This window comes from Callorhinus ursinus, unplaced genomic scaffold (assembly GCF_003265705.2).
Source record: "Callorhinus ursinus isolate GAN/ISIS: 27379988/994484 unplaced genomic scaffold, GSC_fseal_2.0 scaffold55, whole genome shotgun sequence".
NCBI classification, from domain to species: domain Eukaryota; kingdom Metazoa; phylum Chordata; class Mammalia; order Carnivora; family Otariidae; genus Callorhinus; species Callorhinus ursinus.
Window position 1 is genome coordinate 6,131,664 of NW_027397117.1, and position 25,248 is coordinate 6,156,911.

General features: G+C 38.4%; 2 protein-coding genes across 6 annotated transcripts in view; one reads left to right on the forward strand and one right to left on the reverse strand.

The window, feature by feature from the left end:
- Window positions 1-25,248, forward strand: part of AUTS2 (activator of transcription and developmental regulator AUTS2) — a 1,158,197-nt gene that overhangs the window by 503,309 nt on the left and 629,640 nt on the right. The window lies entirely within an intron of this gene.
- On the reverse strand, window positions 20,905-21,406 carry LOC112817419 (large ribosomal subunit protein eL31-like). The gene has a single exon (XM_073884156.1). It carries the CDS (start codon window positions 21,404-21,406, stop codon window positions 21,032-21,034), a length of 375 nt encoding a protein of 124 aa, XP_073740257.1. The 3' UTR covers window positions 20,905-21,031.

The window sequence follows — 25,248 nt, forward strand, 5'->3', positions numbered from 1 at the left end:
GCATTGTGTATGCATGTGAAGGGAGGTATTATTAACATTGTGGTTCTCTACCTCTAAGATCCATTCCAAAAATAATTTCGTTAATCCTAAGAATGTAACTGTGGAAATAAAATGGCTTTTCAATCCTGTGTTGACTACGTGCCTGCAATGTTGATTTGCTAATACCTGGAACTTCCAAATTAAATTTTATGGTATATGGATGATTTATTGTAATCTCTCCTACAAGGAAATTTGTCTTAAAAACTTCTAAAAATCATCCTGTGCTGGGGAGTGGGGAGCATTTCTAATTCAAAGCAGAAGCCAGGCTAAGATCACATGTCTCCGTAGAGAAAAGAGGGGAGGTTTTACTTGTTGCATATGTTTTAAAAATATTTATAGATACAGCTGGACTTTTTTAGTACTTTATTTCTGGTTTGAATGATGGAATTCCCAAAGGACTAAAATTGTTCCAAACAGTCTGAACTGTGTCTGAAGTTCAAGAACAGTATATAGTGGGTATAAAAACTTTAATCCTCCTTGGAAACTTTGAGTGGGAAAGCTGCCCTTTTAGTCCTGTGTTTCTTGAATTTCCTGTTAGCAAAACACCTCCTTGCCTCTATTCAGCCCTTAACCAACTGCAGACTGCCTTTACTTTTTCTCTGCTAAAACATTTTCTAATAAGGTCCTCAGTAAATTCCCAAGTCATAAAATCTAGTGATTTTGTTTATTTCCCACCCATCCAGTCATCAGTCATTTTACTTAGTGCCTGTTATGCATGCAACCTGATGCCGGGGGTACGTTAGGAAATGAGGCAGACGTGTTCCCTTATATTGTGGAGCTTTCAGTCTTTGAACACTGTTGACCTTCCTCCCTCAGACTTCATGAAATCACTGACTTCTGGTCTGTGAAGTCATTCATTAATGAGATTTATTTATTTGAGAGAGAGAGAGAGAGAGAGCACAAGCAGGGGGAGTGGGAGAGGGAGAAGCAGATTTCCTGCTAAGCAGGGAGCCCGATGCGGGACTCAATCCCAGGACCCTGGGAACATGACCTGAGATAAAGGCAGATGCTTAACCCACTGAGCCACCTAGGCGCCCTAATGGTTCTTCATTTAATGCTGATTCCCATCCCCACCCCTACCCTACCCCCATCATTCTGTTCCTGGACCTCTCTTTGCCTGATAATTTATTTTCTTGATATTTCTTGGTGATTTTATATGGCCATTGCTCTTTGGTTATCATCTGCATATACACATACTAGATACATATGATCAAATTAATGTATTCGTGTACAGTGATATAGTATAATTATAGCCTGTTGTATTTTGCTTTAGTCTTAAACACCTTTATTGAGGTATAATTGACATATGAACTGCTCTTATTCAAAGTATACAACTTGGTAAGTTTTGATATATGTATAAGTCTTTGAGACCGTTACCACCATCACGATAATGAAGATATCTGTCACCCCCAAAAGTTTCCTCCTGTCCCTTTGTAATTTCTGTCTTTGTCACCTTCCTACCCCACTACCTTCCCTTATTTCCAAGTAATCCCTGAAATGTTTTTCAACACTGTAGAGTAGTATGCATTCTTTAGAATTTTGTATCAGTGGAATTAATACATTATGTACTCCTTTTTCTCAGTCGAGTTTCTTTCATTCAGCAAAATTATTTTGGAATTTATTCACTTAATATTTTATATTTATAGTTCATTTCTTTTCTTCTTCTTCTTCTTTTTTTTAAAATAGGCTCTATGCCCTGCATGGAGCCCAGCATGGGGTTTGAACTCATAACCCTGAGATCAAGAATCAGACACATAAGTAACTGAGCCGCCCAGGTGCCCCTGTAGTTCATTTCTTTTTATTGCTTTTATTATTTCTATTCTGTGGCTATACCATAAATTGTTTACACATTCACCTATCAATTGCCATTTGGGTTGTTCCTATTTTTTTTTGTTATGAATATTTGTGTACAAGTACAATATGCATTCTTTTCTCTTAGGTAAATACCTAGGAGTATGACTGAATAATGTGCTGGGTGTTTAAGTGTTTCAAGAAAATGCCAAACAGTAATCAAAGTGGTTGTACTGTTGTACATGGCTGCCAGCGTTATATGAGAGTTCCGTTGTTTCTATATCCTCTATAATACTTGGTATGGCCAGTCATTCTCATTTTAGCCATTCTGATAGTTGTGTAATAGTTTCTTAATGTGGTTTTGAATTGCATTTCCCCAATGACTAATGATGTTAAATATCTTTTTATGTGTTCATTTGTCATCTCTATATCTTCTTTGATGAACTGCCTGTACAAATGCCCTGCTCATTTATAAAAAATAGGTTGTTTGGTTTTGCTTTACTGAGTGTTGAGAGTTCTTTATTCTGGCTACAAGACCTTTATCAGATAATACGATTTATAAATATTTTCTCCTAGTTTGTGGCTTGTCTTTTTATTCTCTTAATTGTGTCATAAGAGCAGGGTTTTAAGTTTTGTTGAATTTTAATTTATCAGTTTTTTAATGGATTATTCTTTAGGTGTCATTTCTAAAATGTCATTTGTAATCCAGAGCTGCAAAGTTTTCCTTATGTTTTCTTCTGGAAGAGTTACAATTTTAGTTCCATTGATCAATTTGTCTATCTTGGAGTTGCCAAACTAAGGATCATGTGACAAATAAAACTCATAGCCTTGATTTCTACAGCCTGTGAGCTAAGCAGAAGTTAAGAAGAAGAAAAGAAAATGTGACAGAAGCCATATGTAGTCTGCAACACATAAAATGTGTTACTTACTCTCTGGCCTTTTACAGGAAGAAAACAATTTCCTAAGCCTGGTCTACCTGGTCATTACCATGTCTTAATGACTATCTTTTCTTTTCTTTAAGATTTTATTTACTTATTTATATGAGAGAGAGAGAGATTGTGAGAGACTGAGTGAGTGTGGGGGGAGGAGCAGAGGGAGAGGGACAAACAGACTCCATGCTGAGCATGGAGCCCGACATAGGGCTCGATCCCATGACCCTGAGATCATGACCTAAGCCAAAACCAAGTCATGTGCTCAACCTACTGAACCGCCCAGGCACCCCATAATTATTATCTTGATTACTGTAGCTTTAAAATGTCTTGAAATAAGGTGATGTTAATCTTCCAACTTCATTCTCTTTCAATCTTGTTTTAGCTATTCATGTCCCTTGCATTTCCATATGAATTTTAGAATCACTTAGTCAATTTAATTAAAAAAGCACACCAGGATTTTGATTTAGATCAATTTGGGAAAAAATTGACATCTAAGCAAAATTGAGTCTATTGACTCATGAATATAGTATATTTCTTTATTTCTTTAGGTTTTTTAATTTCTCATAGAAAGGTTTTGTAGTTTTCATTGTACATATCTTTCACATTTTTGGGGTCAGATTTATCCCTACATATTTTTGATGCTATTTAAATGGTATTGTTTTATTAATTTTAATTTTCAATGGTTCTTTGCTAGTATATACATATACAGTTGATTTTTTATATATTTATAATGTATCCTCTAACCTTGATAAACTCATTTATTGGTGCTAGTGGCTCTTTTGTGGATTTATATGTATTATATATATAGTCGACAGTGTCATCTGTGAATAAAGATAGTTTTACTTCTTTGTCAGTCTGGATGACTGATTTCTTTTTCTTGTCTTATTGCATTAGCTACAATCTCTACTACTACTGGATATAGTGAGAGTGGACATCTTATCATTTTACTGATCATAGGTTGAAAAGTATTCAGTTATCCACCATTAGTTAGGATGTTAGCTGTAAGTTGTTCTTAGATGCACTTTCTGTGTTTGAAAAAAAAACCCTTTCTATTTCTTGTTTGCTGAGGAATTTTTATAAGGAACGGATACTAGGTTTTTGTCAAATGCTATTTATGAATCTATTGAAATGATAATATGGTTATTTCTTTTTTAGTTAGTTAATATGGTAAATTTCATGAATTGATTTTTCAAACACTGAGCCAACCTTTTTATTCCAGGGGTAAGCACCACTCCCATCATGATATGTTATCCTTTTTATATATGGTTGAATTTGGTTATTCTAGAGTTTTCTTCCAGTGTCTGTTTTTGATATCAAGGCAATTCTAGCATGATAGAATGCCAGTTTTCAGAAAGAGTTTGTATAATATTAGATATTATTTCTTTCGTAAATATTTGGTAGGACCTATCAAGGAAGCCATCTGGGCCTATAATTTTCTTTGGAAAGGTTTTTTAGTATAGACTCAATTTATTTAATATAGAACTATACAAGTTTTCTAATTATTTTTGAGTGAGCTTTTGGTAGTTTGTGTTTTACAACATATTTGTGCATTTCATCTGAGTTGTCAAATTTATTGCTCTAAAACTGTTCATAATATTCCTTTATGTGTTATTTGTATCTTTTATATATTTACATATTATTTCTAGAATCTGCTCTGATGTGATTGTTTTCATTCTAAATATTAGTAATTCATGTTTTCTTCCTGTTTATTTTCTTCCTGATTAGTCTGGTTTAGAGGTATCACTTTCATTGATCTTTTCAAGAAAACAGATTTTGGTTTTATTGATATTCTTTATTGTCTTTCAGTTTTCTCCTTCATTGATTTCTGTTTTTATTTTTTCTATTCTACCTTCTTTTGTTTTTATTTGTTCTTTTTCTAATTTTGGTGGAAGCTGAGGGCATTGGATGAAGCTTTCTTCCTTTCAAGTACAGATCTATAAATTTCACTTCTGAAGTACTAGTTTAGGTTTCTCCCACAAATTTTGGTATGCTGTGTTTGATTATCATTCAAATCAAAATACTTTCTAATTTCCCCTTTAATGCCATTTTGATCTTAAATTTATCAAGACTTGTTTCATGACCCAGAATATGGTCAATTTTTGGTAAATGTTCCATGTGTACTTGGAAAGACCATGTCTCCTATGTTGTTGAATGGAGTGTTCTGTAAATGTTAATTATTGTTAATAATGTTCTTCAAATCTTGTACAGCCTTCTGATTGTTTACTTGTCTTATCAATTATCAAGGGATATTGAAATCTTTGACTATATTTGTCTGTTTTCTTCTTTCAGTACTATCAGTTTTTGCTTCATCTGTTTTGAAGCTTTATATTTTTAGATGTATAAACATTTAAGATAGTTATGTCCTCTTGATGAATTGACTTTATTATGAAATATTCTTTTCTTTGTTTTATGGAAATAGAGCTCTTCCAGTTTTCTTAGCATAGTGTTTCTTTTCCATCCTTTTGCTTCTAACTTGTGTTTTTACGTTTAAAGTATGTTTCTCATAGCATATATTTGGATCTTTTTTGTTTTTGTTGAATCATACAATCTTTGCCTTTTTAAGGTGGATATTTAGATCATTTACATTCTATGTGATTTTTGATATGGTTAGGTTTAAATATTTCATCCTTTCTCTATTTTTAAAAATTTTCCATCTGTTTTTTATTCTCCACTCTCTAATTTTTCTGCCTTTTTAAAATCAGTTGAATCTCTTTCATGATTTCATTTTATCTCCTTTCTTGGCTTAATAGCCAGTTAAACTCTTTTTGTTATTTTAGTTATTGCTTTAGGTGTTCTGGTATGTCTTTAATTTTTCACAGTCTACCTTCACATGATACTACATTAATTCATATATACCGTAAGAACATTAGACTAACATACTTTTGTTTCTCCCTTCTCTTTGTATACTTGTTACATATTTTTTTACTTCTGTGTATGTTATAAACTCTGCACTACATTGACACTGATTTTTAATTATCTTTTCAAGATACTTAAATAAAAAAATGTTTCTCTGTGTTACCCTTTATGATGCCCTTTATGGCATTATGATGCCCTTCTTTCTTCTGTACAGATTTGTATTTCTGTCTCTTATCACTTACTGTTGGCCTGAAGGACATCCTTTAACATTTCTTATAGTGAAGGTCTGCTGGTGATTTGTTCTTTTAGCTTTTGTAGTTTTAAAAAAGTCTTCATTTTACTTTTGTGGGTTTTTGTTTTGTTTTGTTTGTTTTTGTTTGTTTGTTTTTTGAGAGAGAGAGAGCGCATAAGCGTGTGCACATCCCTGAATCCGGGTGTGGGGGTAGGGGCAGGGGCAGAGAGAGAATCCCAAACAGGCTCCGCACAATGTGGGGCTCAATCTCTTGACTCTGAGATTGTGACCTGAGCGAAATCAAGAGTGGGACACTTAACCAATTGACCCATGCATGTGCCCTACTTTTGTTTTTGAAAGATGTTTTAATGGTGTATGGAATTCTTGGTTGACGGTTTTTTTTCTCACAGTACTTTAAAAATGTTTTTTTTTTTTGCTGTTGTCTTAACTGCATTGCTTTCTATGAGAAAATTAACTCTCATCTTTATCTTTTCTGCACATAATGTGTCTTTTTTCTTTGGATGGTTTTAAGAATTTTTCTATTACTGTTTATAAGTAATCTGATTATCATCTGCATCGGTGTTGTTTTCTTTTTGTTTCTTGTACTTAGGGTTCTTCAAGCCTCTTAGATTTTTGGATTTTCATCAAATATGGAAGATTTTTCAGTCTGTTTTGATTCTCAGCTAATCATTTTATTATCCAAAAATCCAATATTAAAATACACTCCTGATACTAATAAAGAAGAAATTTTTGAGTAGTTTGTTTAGAAGTTATTACCACACATCTGATGTTTAGAATGTTAGGATTAAGTCTCTGCACTTGGAACAAAACATTGTGTGTGTCCACTTTTAAACTTTGGGACTGCTAAGGTTTTTATGGAGCTCAGGTACTGGAGCCTCTGTGTATAATCACTTATTGTCCTGTTTGGCTTGCTTACCTCCTGAGAGTCTTGGAAGTTAGGTGAGGAGTAGATGGTCCTCGAGCCTGGGTCCTGGGGTGATTGTCTGAGCTCCTACTTTTCAGTTCTGAGTCAACATGATCACTAAATTGCCTGAAATGCTATCTACTTCCCAATGTTGTATTTATATTGAAGGCTGCCGTCTTGTCAGAATACATTTAGTGCCAATTTCTGTAGTTGTCCCACTGCTGTAATTGTCTTTGGTGATATGAGGGAAAGAGAAAAGCCTTAAATATTTACCTACTGGTTATCAGGTGGAGGGACTTACTCTCTTAATGTCATTTGCATTTTGCTATAACTGTAGCAGTAAGAAGTTCCACAGGCAAGAGTCAGATGCCCCAGATTATGAGTGTGCCCCTTACAGGTCTGTGACTAAGGAGATGGTGGTATAAAAAACACAATTTCAGTACATTTTTATCCTCTTCCTTTGTAATAAAGCAGTTCTGACAGATGAAAAGGAATCTGCTATGGCTCAGATTTCCTATGTTAGGCATATTTCAGCCATAAACTTAATTACCACAAGAATTTTCAAATGACTCCCAACTTTTTTCTGCACTTGGTACCACAGGATACCACGTTCTATTTTTGAGCTGATAAAATCCTCCTTCTGAAAGCATTTGTTTATTATATTACAGCTTCACATGAGCTGAGCTCCATCCTGACCCCGTGTTAAGTGTCTGTGGTAGATTTCATTACATCCATATACTGGAAGTCCTGCCAATATACTGGCAGCAAAATCCTAGTGGAAAATAAATGGCAATAAAAAAGAGAAATGATAGCCTGTGTGAGTGGTGAGGAGCACAGCTTTATTGAGACTGGACAACCCCAGAGTAGTGACTTGGCATGCAGACATGAGTTTAAGAGAGTGTGAGTGAAAGCTGATATTGGAATAATGACTCTGTGGCACAGACATGGGAATAATTTAATTAATTGCACTGAAATTTCTTTGATGAATAGTTATGTGGTGATAAGCATGAGGTCGAACAGCAGAATGAGTTTCAGCTTTTTAATGGGCCAGCACAGCTGCAGTTTTGGATGCCTTCCCACTTTATTTTCCCCTGCAGCTCTCCACCGCTCTACTCATCCACATCTCTCCAGCTAAGCTCACCACTAGTGGGGCTCCCTCTCCATGTCTGCTGAGCTGAGGGGCAAGCACGTTTGGCCACGGGAAGCAGGCTGGTGACTGCTTTGAAATGAAAACTAGATCAAACGAAAACTGTGGGATGGTTTCCTTATGATGGCTGCACCTCCCCTGTCCCCAAATCTCTAGGATGCTTTTACAGAGGCTTTGCTGCTAAGTTGTATAAAGATTTTAATAAAAATTTCTTGTCCCTGGAGAAAGAGGCATGTCTTTGTTGTCAGAGAGCTAGAGGGAAATGAGCAATGCAGCCCAGCTGGAGCACCGGCATTAATCCCATGACTCGTAGCCTGTATTTTCAGACAGATCAATTACTTATGGCTGTAACCAATCTCTCACCATTTTCTTGCTGTGCAGGGCTCTATTTCCAGACTTGGCAGCTGACATATCCTTCCAACTTGATAGAACTTCAGCTGCAAATCTCTTCAGGTCTGCTGCCTCCATTCATCGAGGTTATACAAATGAGTTGTTAAATAAAAATCAAAGGTCAAGAATTGTGGGTGGTAATCTCTGCTTGGCTCCATAGCACTCATGGATCTAGCAACATTTTCAGTTGGATTTTTTTTTTTTTTTTTTTAAACAAGACAAGTGATTCTGTTGTCTTTCTTCCTTCACTTTTATGGACAGGCTTTGCATGAGAGAAAAGCCTTCTCTAGAGGGAAGAAATTATCCACAGTGGATGCATTTCTTATCAGTTTATAAGTTGAAAGGTTAACTCAGAATGGAGAGGAAGAAGATTATGAGGAGACACAAAGGGCATGTACAGGTGAGCTGTGTCCAATGCATCTCACATACAGTGAGTCACCCCTTTTCAGGTGCAAGGCTGCCTGGGCTTAAGGCCAGGAGATTCTGTATCAAAAATAAGTGACCCTTGCTAACACACAGGTGGCAGAGAACATGTAAGGTGTTTATAGAGCATGTCAGAGTGTGAACAGAGAACTTCTGTCAGGTATCTAAACTCTACAGCCTTTGAGGAATTTCCCCCAGAATCTGTTTACTGTCTGTAAGACATACCTACTCTTTGTATGTGTTGAAGGCTTCACAGCTGTGTCAGGCCAGGCCAGCCTTCCTGGAAGAGGTGACTCGGGGCTGCGTGAGGGAAATGACAGCATTTTGTGATTTGACTCACTCTAGACACACAGATGTGCCGCTTTGGGGAAAGCACCTCTTGCCGCTCTCCTGTGCTCTCATCTTACGTAGTCCTCCCTCCCATCAATTCCATGTTTCTGGCATGCAGCCCTTTGAGGACTTTCCTGTTTCCCCCGTAGTAACCAAATGTGAGGAACTTATAGGAAGAAAAGATGAAAATGTGGACATGTAGAGAAGATAAATGGCTTAACGTTCCACCTCGAGGGATTTGTGTGTTTATATACGTATTTGCGTGTGTGCACAATGACTGCTTGTTTTGTATATTGTTGCTTGCTTTGGAGGCCTTGTCCTACTTGGGACCCATTAGTGGTGTCCTTTGGAGCAGATATTCATGAACTCTGTTAACAATTAAGGAGGCCAATCCCTGCTGGTACAGGCTGACAGCCGCAGTTTCCCCTTGGGCTTGTATTACTTTGGATGGATTCTAAAGAAGCAAAGGAAACATGCAGAACATACTTGTTTGATTTGAAAGTTAAAAGCCTGTCTCTGCCTGTTTTCCTCCCCCCTTTTCCTCTAGCCCTTCCTAGGCACCGTAACGTGAAGAGTAAAACAACTCATACGGCACCAGAAGGCAGTGCTGCAGTTTTTGCCCTGCTATGGACCTGGTTTCTTGTGGATCTGCATTTTATTAGGATTCATTAAGTAGTATGGAAAAGACTCATTGGTAGCCATGCGTGACAGTCCCCCATGCTCAGAGCCTGCCAACAATTGAAAATTTGAGAGAAAGAAATAAAAGGGGGTGAGATTTATAGTTAGCGAGTTCCAGTTGCTTTTTTTCCTCCTTGGAATGGTGCCCGTCTTATTAGGAGTTCTTTAGTGAAACAAAATGCAGTGGTAGCTTGGAGAAATTATGGATACTTTCCAGCAGCTCCCCTCCCCTCTCCCCCAAAAAAGCTTAGGAGTCTGTAAGTTTTCTCCCTTGGTTGCAGTTAGGAAGCCAGTTGACAGTATAATAGGCTTTTGGAAGTGGGTGCAATGGTTTGTGTGTTCTGTTTGATGTTGGCAAATACCAAGCCCTCAGGGAGATCTGCAAAGAGGATGTTCTGTTCTTAAAGAAAGGAAAAGATTAACCTGAAACGTGAACTGAAAAACTCCTGAATTCTAAAGGACTTGGGTGCTACCAAGGAATGATCTCATTTACTTCTGTGGAAACATTTGGCAAGCTGCCCGCTGCAGACAAGCAGAGGGCTGGGCAAATATTTTTTAATGATTTTGATAATGAAAGGCGATCACCAGTAAACGTGACAGGATTAGATCACAGATTAAGGGTGTGTGTGTGTGTGGGTGTGTAGGTATTTATGTGGTTAAGGCTTTCTCTGTAGACATGTGCGTACACATACACGAGTCTCGTAAACCATGAGATGCTTCTTAGAGCTTCCCTAATAATGCTTTTCTTCATTTTCAGAGATAATGCTCCATAATGCTCATTATGAAAGCATGTAATACCTTTTATTCTGAAGATATTTTTGGGAGTGGTAATGAATGAACATTAATTTATTTCTGTCATTCACGAATATGTGCATTCACTTAACACATGAATATGTGTAATTCATTGAACATTAGTAAGTACCTACTGTATGCCAGATACTATGCTAGGCTCTAGGGATACAGTGGTGGGGGAAAAAAGGCATACAGTCTCTGTTCTACTGTACTTTATAAGCTGCTGGAGAGACAGATTAAAATAAATAATCATGTAACTGTATACCCACAATTTTTATATTGGCTTCGTATTCAATAAAATTTTATTAAGTACCTCCATCTGCTCTAAATTCTGTGATAGGCTCTTAAAAAGCACCTTACCTAATTCCTGTTGAAGTCAGTGCTTTACAATTTACAAGGAATAAACTGGGTCTGTTTGGTTGTGGAATTGAGCAAAGTCACCTGATCTATATAGCTCTAGATATTTAATTTAGCACATAGTTCTAAGGAGAGTTAGGTAACATTCTAGCATGACATTCTGTTAGACACATATATAAACCGTGATGTATTTACCAAAGGTATTGTTACATCATCCCCTTTGCTGTATCTCCACAACACTGGGTTCAAGAGCTGCCCTGCTTCTCAACTAGCTATTGTGAACTGGGACAACTGGTCAACCTCTCTGAACAAAGTTTCACATCTGTAAAATGGGAATGGTTGTAGTATTTCACGGACTGTGAAGATTGAATGAAATCATGAAAGTGAAAATACTATAAAGGACTATACTCACATGACTTTGTATTATTTTTACTGTTTATTATTTCAGATTTTCTAGGGGGATAACGTTTATTGTAGTCAGCTATCTTCTATTCTCTTAAACCCAAGAAAATCAGAAGGAAGAATAGTTCTGAGTTCAAGTGGAAACTGGAAATCATCCTGTCTTTCCTCTAGGATTATTTATCTAATCCTCTAGAAGGATTAGAATATAACCTTGAAATTAGGGTAGAAATTAAGGGCAGAAGAGCTGGTATCCACATGTACACACCATCCTTGGGATATGGTCTGTGGCAGTGTCAACACTAAGCTTTGCTGTCTTGTGTTTTTGTTCCCCCCAGAGAGGAATGGAATTGAAAAGAATCATTATGAATGCGTTCTCAGTGACTGGGTTCTGATACCTTGGCCAAAAGGTTTATGCTCTGCAGCATTGAATAAAGTGCTGTAATTAAAATAAGAATCAGAAATATGAAGCCACACAAGAGCAGTCATTATTTAGACGCATAACCTTCATGTGAGATTACACTGGCTGATACTAATCTGTGAAGTTGTATTTTCTGGGGGGAAAATCAATATGAATGAAACGAGGACTCTGTGTACATCCTGCAGGGTTTGTTGTATCTCCGTGAACTGTGATGTGATCTCTTGGCCTTTTGAATCATTCTTTTTAAAGGCCTTATATAGATCATGACTTTTCCCTAAGATTCTATCCCTAGACAGACTAAATTGGAAGAGCACCTGCCTTTTGCTCTTTACTTGGCGTGTTTGTGTGTGTATGCATGCATATGTGTGAGATACTAAGGTCATCACAAAGCCGACTGGGCACTCGGCACCTTCACTAAATCCACCTTGTCAGAGATGGAATTTGAGAGTGTACTTCATTCTCCTTACTCGGTCATTGATTTCTAGTGCTGAATATATCCCTGCAATTAATATGTTAGATCTTACAGTCAATTTGGATATTTACTCCTTTCTGTATTCTGCACATTGCCAGCCGCATTCCTGGCTGATAATAGGCCCTTGATAATGAGGGGAAAACTTGAATGAGATTGGCCCTTGTTCCGTTTCCTTCTTACTTGCCCTGTCTTCGATTCAGGTCTGAATGGCTTGCTGGAAACCAGGAGCTAAATTTAATGTTAATACAGGGTCATGCTCTCGTCTACACATTTGAGGCTCAGCTTCTCTCACCATGTGTATTGTGTATAGTTATCAGGCTGCTCTCTTCTAAGAAAAAATGCAGTGGTCTAGAAAGTACCACACTCCACTTGGCAGAACTATTATTGGTGAGTCAATACAGAACAGATCAGGTTGCAGCTACCTTAAAGTATCTGCTAATGGAAACCCTGGCTAAGGCAGCATCTTAAATAATATGTAGAATCAGCATGCTGTCTCCAGAACATGTTGCAGCATTTATTAGCAGGGCGTAAGCTAAGGTAAGCTCCCATTAAAAAAAAAAAAAAAAATTGTAATGATTAGCAGGGGCCCAGTATAATTTAAGGTATTCTTTGGAGTTTATAAATATGGCCTCATAAAAAGCCTGAATATAAGGGAACTGTGACTTTAAGTCATTAGAAGCCCAGTGGTTTGATAAAAATAACAGGAAACAGACAATTTATTATGAGCAGTCTCAGTAGCTCTGGATTATCTATAAAACTTTTACGGCCTTCCCCAAGTGGCAAGAAGCCATAAAACTTGCCTGAATGAGGGACTTGTTAATTTACTTGTTAAAGCAAATTAAAAATTTATAAGTGCTTTTAGGTAAATGAGATCTTCTCTCATTGCTGCCCTTGCGGGGCCTTGGAGTCCTAGGAGGGGAGAGTGGCTAAGCTCAGACACCACTGCAGAACAATAAAAGCTATTAAATTGTTCCAGTTTATTACAACAGAGCTGTGCAGCTGTTGCCATGGCTAGCTGTGGGGTACCAGTGGTTGACAGCCTGGAGTTTCACTAGGGTTTCTGTCTCACTCAAAGGAAAAACAACAAGCGGAGGGATGAATTACTTTGCAATTCTCCAGTAGTTGGTGTTATAGACTGTGTCTTTTATTTTTCTTTGACCTCGTGAACCCAGAGGTTTTAAACCACTGTTTCCTATTCCAGAAGCGTTTCTCTTTTATTCCATAGGTTGCTGGTTCTCACACATTTGTACTCCTCATGCCTCATCATGCTCTTAGCCATTTACTCCATGCACTAAAGGCCCAGGCCCTAGGGTGTTTCTTCAACCTCATCAGCATTTCTTTAAAAAACAGAACAAAACAAAAAACCCCTCTTTCCTTTGCTTTATCAAGCCTGGAAGTTAGGAGAAGGGACGTGAGGTAAGAAAGGAAATGGGTACATGTTCTTGTGTATTGGACTCCAGAACTATAGAATCAATATTTTTTTTGTGGAATCCATAGTGCAGAGGTAAAGGCAGATTTTCTTAGACTCTGCTTTGGATGAATAATCAACTGAGGTTAAAACTCTTGGATCTAAACATACCCCTTCACTTTTTTTCTGTTTGCCACTTGTCGAATTTCTTCCAGATCTAACTGTGGAGTAACAGGTTTCTCAAGAGTGACTTTTTTAGCTTGAGGCCCTGTAACTCGGGGGCTCCTTGTCAGTCTCTCTGGGACTTGCCTTCTACTGAACACTCCTCTCCCTACCTGCTGAGAGCAAGGATTCTGGAATTCTTCCACACAGATCAGAAGTTTTGCTTCAGAAAGACCTTTTGCATTTGTAGGGCAGAAAAATATATTCTATCTCAATTACAGACCATATTTAATATTAAATTTTGAAAAAGGATGGATATTTCACAAGTATATTTAAATTTCAATGATCTCTTTAGAAAAGTCAGGTTCTGTAAACATTTTCTTTTGGTAATATTTCCAATCTCTGCAGTGGAAAGGTACATTTTATTAGCTTTGAGAACAGAAATGATAAAAAGACATAATTGGTACAAATGTTTGTTCTGCAGAATTCACCCTTCAGTTACTTACATATCTCTGGCTTGGATTTATTTGTATTTCTGATTTGGATTCCATCTGAAACTATGTTTGAGAAGCATATTGTCAGCAAGTAAAGTGTCACAGCAGATTGGGGGTTAGATGAAAACCAACAAAAATGGCAAATAAATATATACTTTAAGCAGTATTCAGGGTTTTAGAAGGCATCGGCTTTCGAACAAGGAGGTTGCTTAAGGTTAAAATTTGCTTCAGTAGTGACTCTTCTCCTGGTCACTGTCTTGATTATTTTAGGAATATCATTGTATAGCACCACTGTATGCTTATTATACCTCTTACTGAACTTTATGAGCCTCTTACTGTTTTGAATGTTAATGACTTTTGCATTTGGAGCCTCTCGTCTTCATTTAGAGTCTCAGCAAAAATGCTCAGTTATAACCATCTTTGAACAGATTATCTCTGCGCTTTAGGGTATTTTTGGATTTGGTTTTACTTCCTTATGGAGGGAACTTTAAGAGTGGAGCTTAAATAGATGTCTTCTCATTGTATTACCCCGTAGACCTGACCACAAAGTCTGTGGAAGTAGAGCGCTATCATGGCTGAACAAAAATTCTTTTGTTCAAGAGGACCAAGCTGAATTGCATGCACAGAAAAAGTTGATAAATTTTAAAAAACTTTTGAATAGGAAATGACATTGGTCCAGAGATTAATTGCTGAGGAACTACTACAGTTTATGAGGAGATCCAGAAAGGACTTTGTTATAGGAGGTCAGTCATGTGGTATGGTTTCCGGGACTACCATAATGAAGTACTGATATAAATGTTTCACAGGGAAATAGCATTGCTTCAGAAAATATTTGTTTCTAACAGAGTTCATGTTAGAAATTTAGTGTATATGCTTACTCGTTAGTAATATTGATATATGTTGTATAATGATTGCTTAATTGCTAATTTTCCTATGCTAATTGATGTTTTTCTATAAAACTAAATTCTTTAGCTCTTTACATTTATTGAATGCCATCTGGCTTATGAATTTTCATAAGAACTGCCAAAAAAAAAAAAAGGTGCAGACCCTTCCCCCTATCTTTCTCCTGAAAAGGTGCTGAATATGTATCCATAATGACTTTTTAATGTGCCTTTAGGGATTACTTTTTTTTGCTGTAGGAATAAAACATCATTACACTAAAAATATTTCCTCTCTCCCAACTTGAATTTCCTTCCCATCTCACCACTAATCATTGCTGTGGCAATATACCCTCTTATTTTTAAAAAATATTCTCCATGTTATTGCTCTGGGTAAGTATTGGGCAAATACTACATTTAAAATATGTTTATCCTGGGTGCCTGGGTGACTCAGATGGTTAAGCGTCTGCCTTCGGCTCAGGTCAGGATCCCAGAGTCCTGGGATCGGGTCCTGCATTGGGCTCCCTGCTCATTGGGAGCCTGCTTCTCCCTCTGCCTCTCTCTCTTCTCTCTCTCTCTCTCTGTGTGTCTCATGAATAAATAAATAAAATCTTTAAAAAAATAAATATGTTTATCCTGATGGCTAGGAAGAATCCCACATTTATCTTGTATTTTTAAAAATAGCTCTCTGTATTTATTTACCCAAACACTTGGATTTAAAGACATCATTAAGCTTTAATTTATTGTGCAATAGCAAAGAAGTATGAAGGAGGTGCCCCCTATAATCTTTTTACGTTGCAGTGTTTAATATTTTTGGTGATTTCTTTATACAGGTAGCTTCCAGCCCTCTGGCATCTCTATGAAGATAGTTTTGGTATTAATAGTTTCTTTGTTTAGATAACATACGTAGGTTTGTGTATATGTATGTGTGTGTGTATGTACATTGTAAATTGTCTTAGTCTGTTTAGGCTGCTGTAGCAAAATGCCATAGATTGGGGGGGGCTTGTAAACAACATACATTTATTTCTCGCAGCCCTGGAAAGTCAAAGATAAGGTTCCAGCAGGTTCTTTGTTCAGGGCCTACTTCCTGGTTGATAGACGGCCTTCTTTCCCAGTTTCTCACATGGTGGAAGGATGAGGGAGCCCTCCAGGTTTCCTTTATAAGGGCACTAATCTCACTTATGAAAGCTCCACCCTCATGACCTCATCACTTCCAGAGACCCCACCTCCTAATATCATCACATTTGGGATTAGGTTTCAATACATGAATTTTTTTTAATTATGTTAATCACCATACATTACATCATTAGTTTTTGATAGTGTTCCATGATTCGTTGTTTGCATATAACACCCAGTGCTCCCTGCAGAACGTGCCCTCTTTAATACCCATCACCAGGCTAACCCATTCTCCCACCCCCTGCCCTCTAGAACCCTCAGTTTCAATACATGAATTTGAGAGGGATGCAAGCATTCAGTCTGTAGCATACATGTACATGTATACATATTATAGACATAAATACCAAAATTTAGCAGAGCTTTTTTGATAAGCTAGTCTACACTTTTCTACCTTTTTCCCTTTGATAATCTTCTACTAAATACCTAGAGCTAAGACTAACAGTGAAGTTATAAATCAGACAATTGCTTGGCACCTATAGATTTTGAATAAGAGATAAAAATAACTTTAGTAGGTTAGAGGTCTTTTTTAACCTTATCATTGGATTAATCCAGATTTCTTACTTCAGACAGCTAAAGTAAGTAGAATTGTATACTTACTTGCTTGTCTGGGTCTAATATGAGCAAACAACAACAAAAACCCTATGTTAAAGAGTGCTTTAATTATTAGTAATTCTGTGAAGAAATTTGACATCATTTTATAGAATTTAGTTCCTAAGTTAATACATTTAATATGTGCAGATTCAGCCACATTAGACTGTGTATTAGTTAATCAGGGTCGAGAGACATGGTTGTAAAAATAACCAAGATATGTGATGGCATTTACTTAATCTTTTCTATTACAAAGATATCAGAATAATTATAGCTAATTTACTAATTGCCTGCCCTAAAATATTTGGTCATTAAATCACAAAATGTTAGGATTGTTATTGCCTAGAGGAGCAGACACACTGCAGTTGGTTCTAATGTGCCTGCATTGCCTATGAATGATAATGATACTCAGGAGGGTAGCATAATACTGTGGAATAAAACAGACTCTGGGATAGAAGGTCTAGCTGTGCATCCTACCTAGTTCCACCTCTTCTTCTTTTTTTTTTTTTTTTGAAGATTTTATTTATTTTGACAGAGACAGCGAGAGAGGGAACACAAGCAGGGGGAGTGGAAGAGGGAGAAGCAGGCTTCCCGCTGAGCAGGGAGCCCGATGTGGGGCTCCATCCCAGGACCCCGGGATCATGACCTGAGCCAAAGGCAGATACTTAACTGACTGAGCCACCCAGGTGCCCCTAGGTCCACCTCTTCTTATTTGTTTTACCTTGGGTTAACCTGGACCTCCACTTACTTAGCCTTAAAAATGGTAATACTCATGGTTGGGAAAAGAACCTGCTGCTTAGTGTAGCAAATTGTAGACTTTGCCTTCAGGGCAATCAACAGAGCATTCAGCCAGGGACCAGGAATAGTGTAGCTCAGCTCACCACCCCTCTCTGGGTGTTTTTGGTTGGGTCACTCATCTCTGAATTTTAGTTTCTTTGTCTGTAAGGGGGATACATTACAATTTACTTTTTATATGACCTCAGAAAATTTATGTGAGGATTAAATTAGATCAGTTATGTACAGTTATTGGAAAATTCGTATAAGAGCAAACAAATTTGTACAGCATTATTATTACCATAAGAATGGAAACAGTTTAATGGTAACTGGTTATCCTGTCTCAACTTGCCAGATCTGAGAATATGATACATCCGTTTGTCCTGTTCTTGTGATTGTTGCCTTTACATGTTGTTGGAATGGTAGAAGATAGCAGGCTAGGACATTTTTGGCAATTCGAACCAAAAGTTAGCGGCATTATTAAACCCTAACAACACAGCTCGGTGAGAGTTTCTGTTGTATATAAAAGGGACTAATGTGGCATGGGTTTGGCGGGGGGGAAACACCTAATTAGAAAATTGGAGCTGTTCTTAAATTGCAAATGTGTGTACATCAAAGCGATCATAAGAATAAATTTAAGTCTGATAGTGTACATGGTTTCAGCACACATTGGCGAAATATCCTGCTGATTGCTGATTGAAAACAGTTGTTAATTCTCTACTTCACTAAATTCGGAGTGGAAAAACTTTCCTTAATAAAGAACAGATTGAGGGGATCCAAGACCTTACTGTGTGGGAATTAATGGCAGATGCATATACTGGTAGTTAAAATGTTTCATTAGATGTTAATGTCTTGCTGTGTTTTTAATTGTTCAGGAATTAGCCTCCAGAATATTAAAACCATCTGTTTGTTATCATGATGAAACAGAATGCTTAAATAGTTATTAATTTGTGTTTCTTGTCTTATTTTTTTTTTCCAGGGATAATCTGTAAAACTTTGATCTGTTTGGAGTTTAGGGAATTTGGAATGTGGAAGTGAAAAATAATTTTAAAACACACCAGTGTCCCAAATAGCCGTAGTTTGTTGTTGTTTTTTTCCTTACCTGCTGTGCATATTTTGTGTATATTCTTTTTCACACTTTCTTACCTTTTTTTTTTTTTTTGGTAGCTTGGGTTGACTCGTATTTTCATGATGAGATTGGGATGATTGTGGAGCCGATTTAATTTAAACTCTATGACGACCCTTAACGTGCTGATTATTTTACTTTCAAGATCAAAACGGTCACCTGGGTGGCTCAGTTGGTTAAGCGACTGCCTTTGGCTCAGGTCATGATCCTGGAGTCCGGGATCGAGTCCTGCATCGGGCTCCCTGCTCAGCAGGGAGTCTGCTTCTCCCTCTGACTCTCCTCCCTCTCGCGCTCTCTGTCTCTCAAATAAATAAATAAAATCTTTAAAAAAAAAAAAGATCAAAACAGAATTTCTAAATTTGGAGAGATGAAGGAAGGCTAAATGTTTAGATTCTAAGGACACGCTCTTCCTGCTGCATTCCACTAGCTCTTCCTACTAAGGGCCGTAGCTCTATAGAGTCATGCGGCCTTGGTTCTGTTCTCTGCCTTTGGTGACTTTGCTCAGAGTACTTAGTCTTCCTCAGCTTTCTGCAGTTTCTCCATATGTAAATTGGGAAGTACAATTTAATTTCCGAAGTTTTTTGTGATTCTTAGAAATAATAGGAAAATTGCATATTCTACAGAGTAGACATATTATTAGTTCCTTCCTTTCTTGATTACACGGAGCTAATGAGATATTTTGGGGCCTACTGAGAAATATGTGAGCGCTACAATTGTTAAGAGCCAGGAGCAAACCCTTCATTTGCTAGACTTTGCCCTTGCATTGATAGCTGAACATTGGTGGCCTTAAGTTCTTATCCTCAAAATGAAAATCTCAGCTAGTGTCATCTTATCTCTAGTTAACTGTCAGATGTGTAGACAGACAGTGGAGAGAACTAGTATATCTTTGCATGGGATTCTAATTTGTCTCCAAGTGGCCTAGTCTTTGTCTTCTCATTTCTCAGTTTGGCTCGGAAAAATTGTCAAATTCTTTCTCCTTTAACTTATGCCAATCAGCTAAAATCATGCCAAGAATCAGAAACTTTGATGCATTTGAATCTTTTTTACATTTTGGAGACATGTCCTGTGTTTAGACCAAGAATTTCTGATAGTTTGGAAATTCATGGCTCTCTGTGTATGTTCTCTCTCTCTTCTTTCTCCACCACCCCCCTCATTTAAAATTGGATTCTTCCATTCGCTATGTCTGTTTTGCTCAGATTAAAAATGGGAGAGACTTCATAACTTTAAATCTTCTGGAACCAAGTGAAAATCACTTGCTGTGTGGAAGTGAAGTTTGTCGTAACCCCGAGTCCCTAGCTCGGGTTTCTCAGGCCAGGCAAATCGTGGGAATAAGTGATGCAGGTCAGTGTAGAATGTGGGGACCTCACTGGCACAGTGTGGCAGTGACCTTCTGTATCTTCAGAATTAATTCAGCTTCTGTTTTTGTTTCCAGGAATGCATCTCTTTGTTAAGTGGAATGTACTGGCACTGGAGGTCATACAGACCGTTTCTTTGCTGTGCGACAAGAACAAACGTAGCATCTCCCTAGAAAGTACTTTTTCACGTAAAAATTTACTCAGGAGAGTATATTTGGTTCTATTAAAATGGGGTTTCTTTTGTAAGTATTGCTGTTCTTAATAAATCAGTGTTTGGTAGTACATGTTTAAACATTACTGCCTTTCTGTGGGATGTTTTGGAAAAATCCTTTGCTGGATTGATTTTAAAAAACAAGAAAATAATTTTTTTATTTTAAAATAAAGCACTGTTAGAAGGTAAAATAAGTAAGATTTTTAAATGCTTCATATTATCTAAATTACTTAAAGTGGCAATCTCATCAATAAGGATGTATAATACTAAGAGAGCTATTAACTTCTCTTGGTGTAGTGGTTTTCGACCTTTTACTGAACAAGTGCTTTTAAAAGTCTCAAATGCCAGGATGAAGATTTATTAAACTAACTGTAATTATGTGCTGCTTTTCATTTTATAATCCTATACCTGACTATCTAAAATATTTTAAATTACATGTGATCACTTTTTCAAGGAACAAAATCAGCAGTATCACTTTTTGGAGCATAAGGATTTTAAAGGCCGATTTTCTATATTACTAAAGCCCACAGGTTTGCTAACGCACATGCCACTTTTCATGTAGTCACTGTTTCTGAGCTCTCCTTATTGGCTAATCCTAGAAGACTAGCTTTCTATGACCCAGTCGCACTCTTTTTCTTTTTTTCCAGTTTTATACCTTTATTTGACAATCAGCAATTAGTTTTCATCCACATTAACTGTCTGTAGATTTTTGAAAGTGGTGACAGGTACATAGGTAACCAGTGTGTAGAGCTTGTTTGGTGACTCTTCATCCTCGTTACGTTTTCTGGACAACCGCACACGGATACGGTATGGAACATTCCTTATTCCTTTGGCCCAGACAGCTTTGTTGAGCCAGGTGTCAATGTGCACATCTGGAGTTCCCATCTCCTTCATGGCAAATTTCCGGATCTCTTTGAGTGCCCGAGGGGCACGCTTCTTGAAACCCACTCCATGGATGCGCTTGTGAATGTTGGTGGTGTATTCTCTGGTCACTACCTCGTTGATGGCAGAACGGCCCTTCTTCTTGCCACCCTTCTTTGCGGGAGCCATTCTGCCGGGCCCTGGTTGGAAAGGAAAAAGCCGCACTCTTTGTTAATAGCCCCAAAAGCCATTCTCTGGGAGATTTTGAAGGCTGACTTAACATACTGCAGACCTTTCAAAGATTATGCATAGTGATAATTAAACATACTTTTTTTTTTAAAAGATTTTATTTATTTATTTGACAGAGAGAGACACAGCGAGAGAGGAAACAACAAGCAGGGGGAGTGGGAGAGGGAGAAGCAGGCTTCCCGCGGAGCAGGGAGCTTGATGTGGGCCTCGATCCCAGGACTCTGGGATCACGACCTGAGCCGAAGGCAGACACTTAACGACTGAGCCACCCAGGCGCCCTAAACAGATACTTTTGAGTGTCTATTAAATTATAGGCACTGTTTTAGACTCTGTACCTGTAACAGTGAACAAAACAGATAAAAATCCTGTGATAACTTACTATCTGGTTGCAATGTGGTTGAGGTAGCAGGAGTTTGGAGGAGATAAAGCACGAATGAAATAAGTGAAATATATACTACATGAGAAGGTGTTAAGTAGAAGCAGGGTCACAGTTGTAAACAGGATGATCAGGGAAGTCCTCACTGAGAAAGTGACATTTACATAAAGATGTCAGTGAGCTTTGTGCCTTCTGGGAGCTGAACATTTCAGACAGATGTTGCAGCAAGAGCAAAGACCCTGAGGCGGGAGCATGCCTGAGTTGTTTGAGGAACAGTCAAGTGGCCAGTAAAACTGTCAGAGTGAGCAAGGCAGAAAGTAGTAGAGAATGAGGCCAGAGAAATAATGGGGGAACCAGATACAGTGGGGGCTACCTTGTAGGCCATTGTGATGACCTTGGTGTTTATTCTGATGATGGAGAGACTCTGGAAGATTTTGAGAATAGGTTATGAATTGACTTACTTTTTAGCAGGAGTACTCTGGCTCTTGGGAGAAATGGACAGAAGTAGCAGGCAAGGGCACAGTCGGGAGATCAGATAGGAAGGAGTGGTCGTAATCCAGCCAAGAGATGAAGGTAGCTTTGAGTAGAGTGGTAGCTCTAGAGGGAGTAAAGATTTTGTCCTAAGCAGTTGGAAAGGTAAAGTTGCTACCAGTAATAACTGGAAACATTGAGAATATGGCTTTAGTCATTTTGAGTTTGAGATGCCTTTTCAATGTATAAGTAGAATTGAAGGGTGTACCTGGATTTAGAAGACTGGGATTTTCGGAAGAGATTGAGGCTAAGGATGTAAATTAGGTATCACTAGCACATAGATCATATATAAAACATTGAGATTGGATGAGACCATTAAAGGTAATCAGTGTAGGCCTCAAAAAGAAGAGGTCCAAAACTGAGCCCTGGAGAACCTAACATTAAGAGTTGGGACTAAGTGGAGAACCCAGACTGATGACGAGTGGCCAGAGAGGTAGGAGGAAAGGCAGGAGTGAAGCTAAGTGCTTCAAGGATGTGGGAATGATCTGTTGTGTCAGATGTTACCCTTAGATAGATAGGCCCGTAAGATGGGCAGTGACAATGACCAGTAGGTTTAGCATCCGTAGGTCATTGTTGACTAGTACCGGACTCCTTCAAAGCCAAGCAACAGAGGCTTTTGCTTGAGCCCTACTCTGGCCCTCCTTAAGTCGTACCCCTTCCCAGAGTGGAAGAGTTCAAAGGGCCAAGGACATGTGCCCACTTGGAGCCCACCTCACTCCTTCTACACATGTTACTCGTTATGTGGGACTCCAGAACTCCCAGCCCAGATGTCCTCAGTCAGGCTTTGAGGATCTGTTTTCTGGGTCCATCCTCCTGAGAGCACCTTGCACCACAGCTGTGCATATGCCTGAGCCTGAGCTGGGGGGTGCAGCTAGTGGGAGTTGGGGCCAGTGGGCCATGTGGGATGGAGCCTGGAGGAGGGACTGGGATGTTAACCACACGTACAGGTGAGGCTTCTTGAACTTGAGACAAGGGACCAAACTACAGATGGGAACGGAAGGGCACCAGGCCCAGGCCCAGCTTTTCTACACTGCCACGTTCCATCAAGAAAACTCAAGGAATACAGAACTCTAAATTAAAACCTGGCCTTCAGTGTCATTACAAACATTCATTTGACAAGGTCAGATGATAGATATTTTATTTAACACTGTATTGGCATGATTTACAACTTTTCACAATTTAGCTGTATAGTTTTTTGGGTCTCTTGCCCTGAGCTCTGCAAGGGCCTCTGAGAGCTTGTTGTTGAGTTTGACGGTAACTTCATGGCATGTGAGGACAAAAGCCTCATTGGGCTGGGTTAAACAGAGAATTGGAGGAAAAGAATTGGCGATACTGGATAAAATGTTTTCAAGAATTTGTAAAGGGCATGAATGAAATGGAAAGCTAGCTGGGTTCTTCTGTTTGTCTTGTTTCATTTTCTTCTCTTCCAAGGTGGGAAAAATAACAGCCAGGATGTTTGTTCCCTAAAGAAAAGGATTATATTAGCTCACTAGGCTGCCATAACAAAAACCACAGAGTGGGTAACTTCAAAAACAGAAATTTAATTTTCTCACAGTTCTGGAGACTAGAAGTCCAAGGTCAGTGTGTTGGCAGGTTTTCCTGAGGCCTCTCTCCTTGCGTTGCTGATGGTTGCTTTCTCCCTGTGGCTTCACATGGTCCTTTCTCTTTTCATGTGCCTCCCTGTTGTCTCTCTGGTCTCCATCTCCTCTTCTGTGTTGGTGGTAGAGTGGTGAACTTCGCTGCCTTCCATCTCCTCTTCTTGAAAGAACATAGGTCAGATTTGATTAGGGCCCACCCTCATGGTCTCATTTAACTTAATTACCTTTTTAAAGTCCTTCTTTGCAAATGCAGTCACTTTCTGAAATAATGGAAATTAGGGTTCCAACATCGGAATTTTGGATAGACAGCAATTCAGTTTGTAAGAGGGACCTCAAATATTCGAGAACATGCATTTGTGCAACCCATCTGCCTTACAAAATGTCTGTAGCTTTTTTAAAAAGTTGAGTATAGTGTTTGCTAAAGCAGTTCATTTCTATTCTCATGGAAATAATGGAGCTTAGTATGGAATACTTACTAAATGGCAATAAGTTTAGTGATATACAGGTTACTAAGTGCTATGGACTGAATTATGCCTCCTCCCAATTCATATGTTGAACCCTCATGTATTTGGAGTGAGGAAGTAACTAAGGTGAAGCGAAGTCATAAAGGGCAGGACCCTGACTCATGTATAAGAAGAGTCACTGGATGGGGCGCCTGGGTGGCTCAGTTGGTTAAGCGACTGCCTTCGGCTCAGGTCATGATCTCGGTCCTGGGATTGAGCCCCGCATCATGCTCCCTGCTCGGTGGGAGGCCTGCTTCTGCCTTTCCCACTCCCCCTGCTTGTGTTCCCTTTCTCGCTGTCTCTCTGTGTGTCAAATAAATAAATAAAATCTTTAAAAAAAAGAAGAGTCACTGGAGAGCTGCTAGTTCTCCCTCTCCCCACCATGTGAGGACACAGAGAGAAGGTGGCTGTCTAGGAAGAGAATGAGTTCTCACCAGAAACGGCCCATGCTGACCTTGATCTTGTACTTCCAGCCTCTACAACTGAGAAAATGTCTGTTGATTAAGTCGTCAGTCTACGGAATTTTGTTATGGTAGCCTGTGACTACTTAGACATTAAGATACCCATGGGTAGAGGAGGACCCTCAACCTTGGTGAGAATTTAATTTTCAATTGGATTTGAAATGTACTGGTATCAAAACAGTGGCAAGTTGGAAAGAAGTTTGCTGTAAAAAGTCATCTTAAAAATTTTGATAGCTTGCCACCAAAGTATTTTATATCCTATGAATTATAATTATTCATAATCTAGCAATGAAAATGAATAGCCACTAAGTAT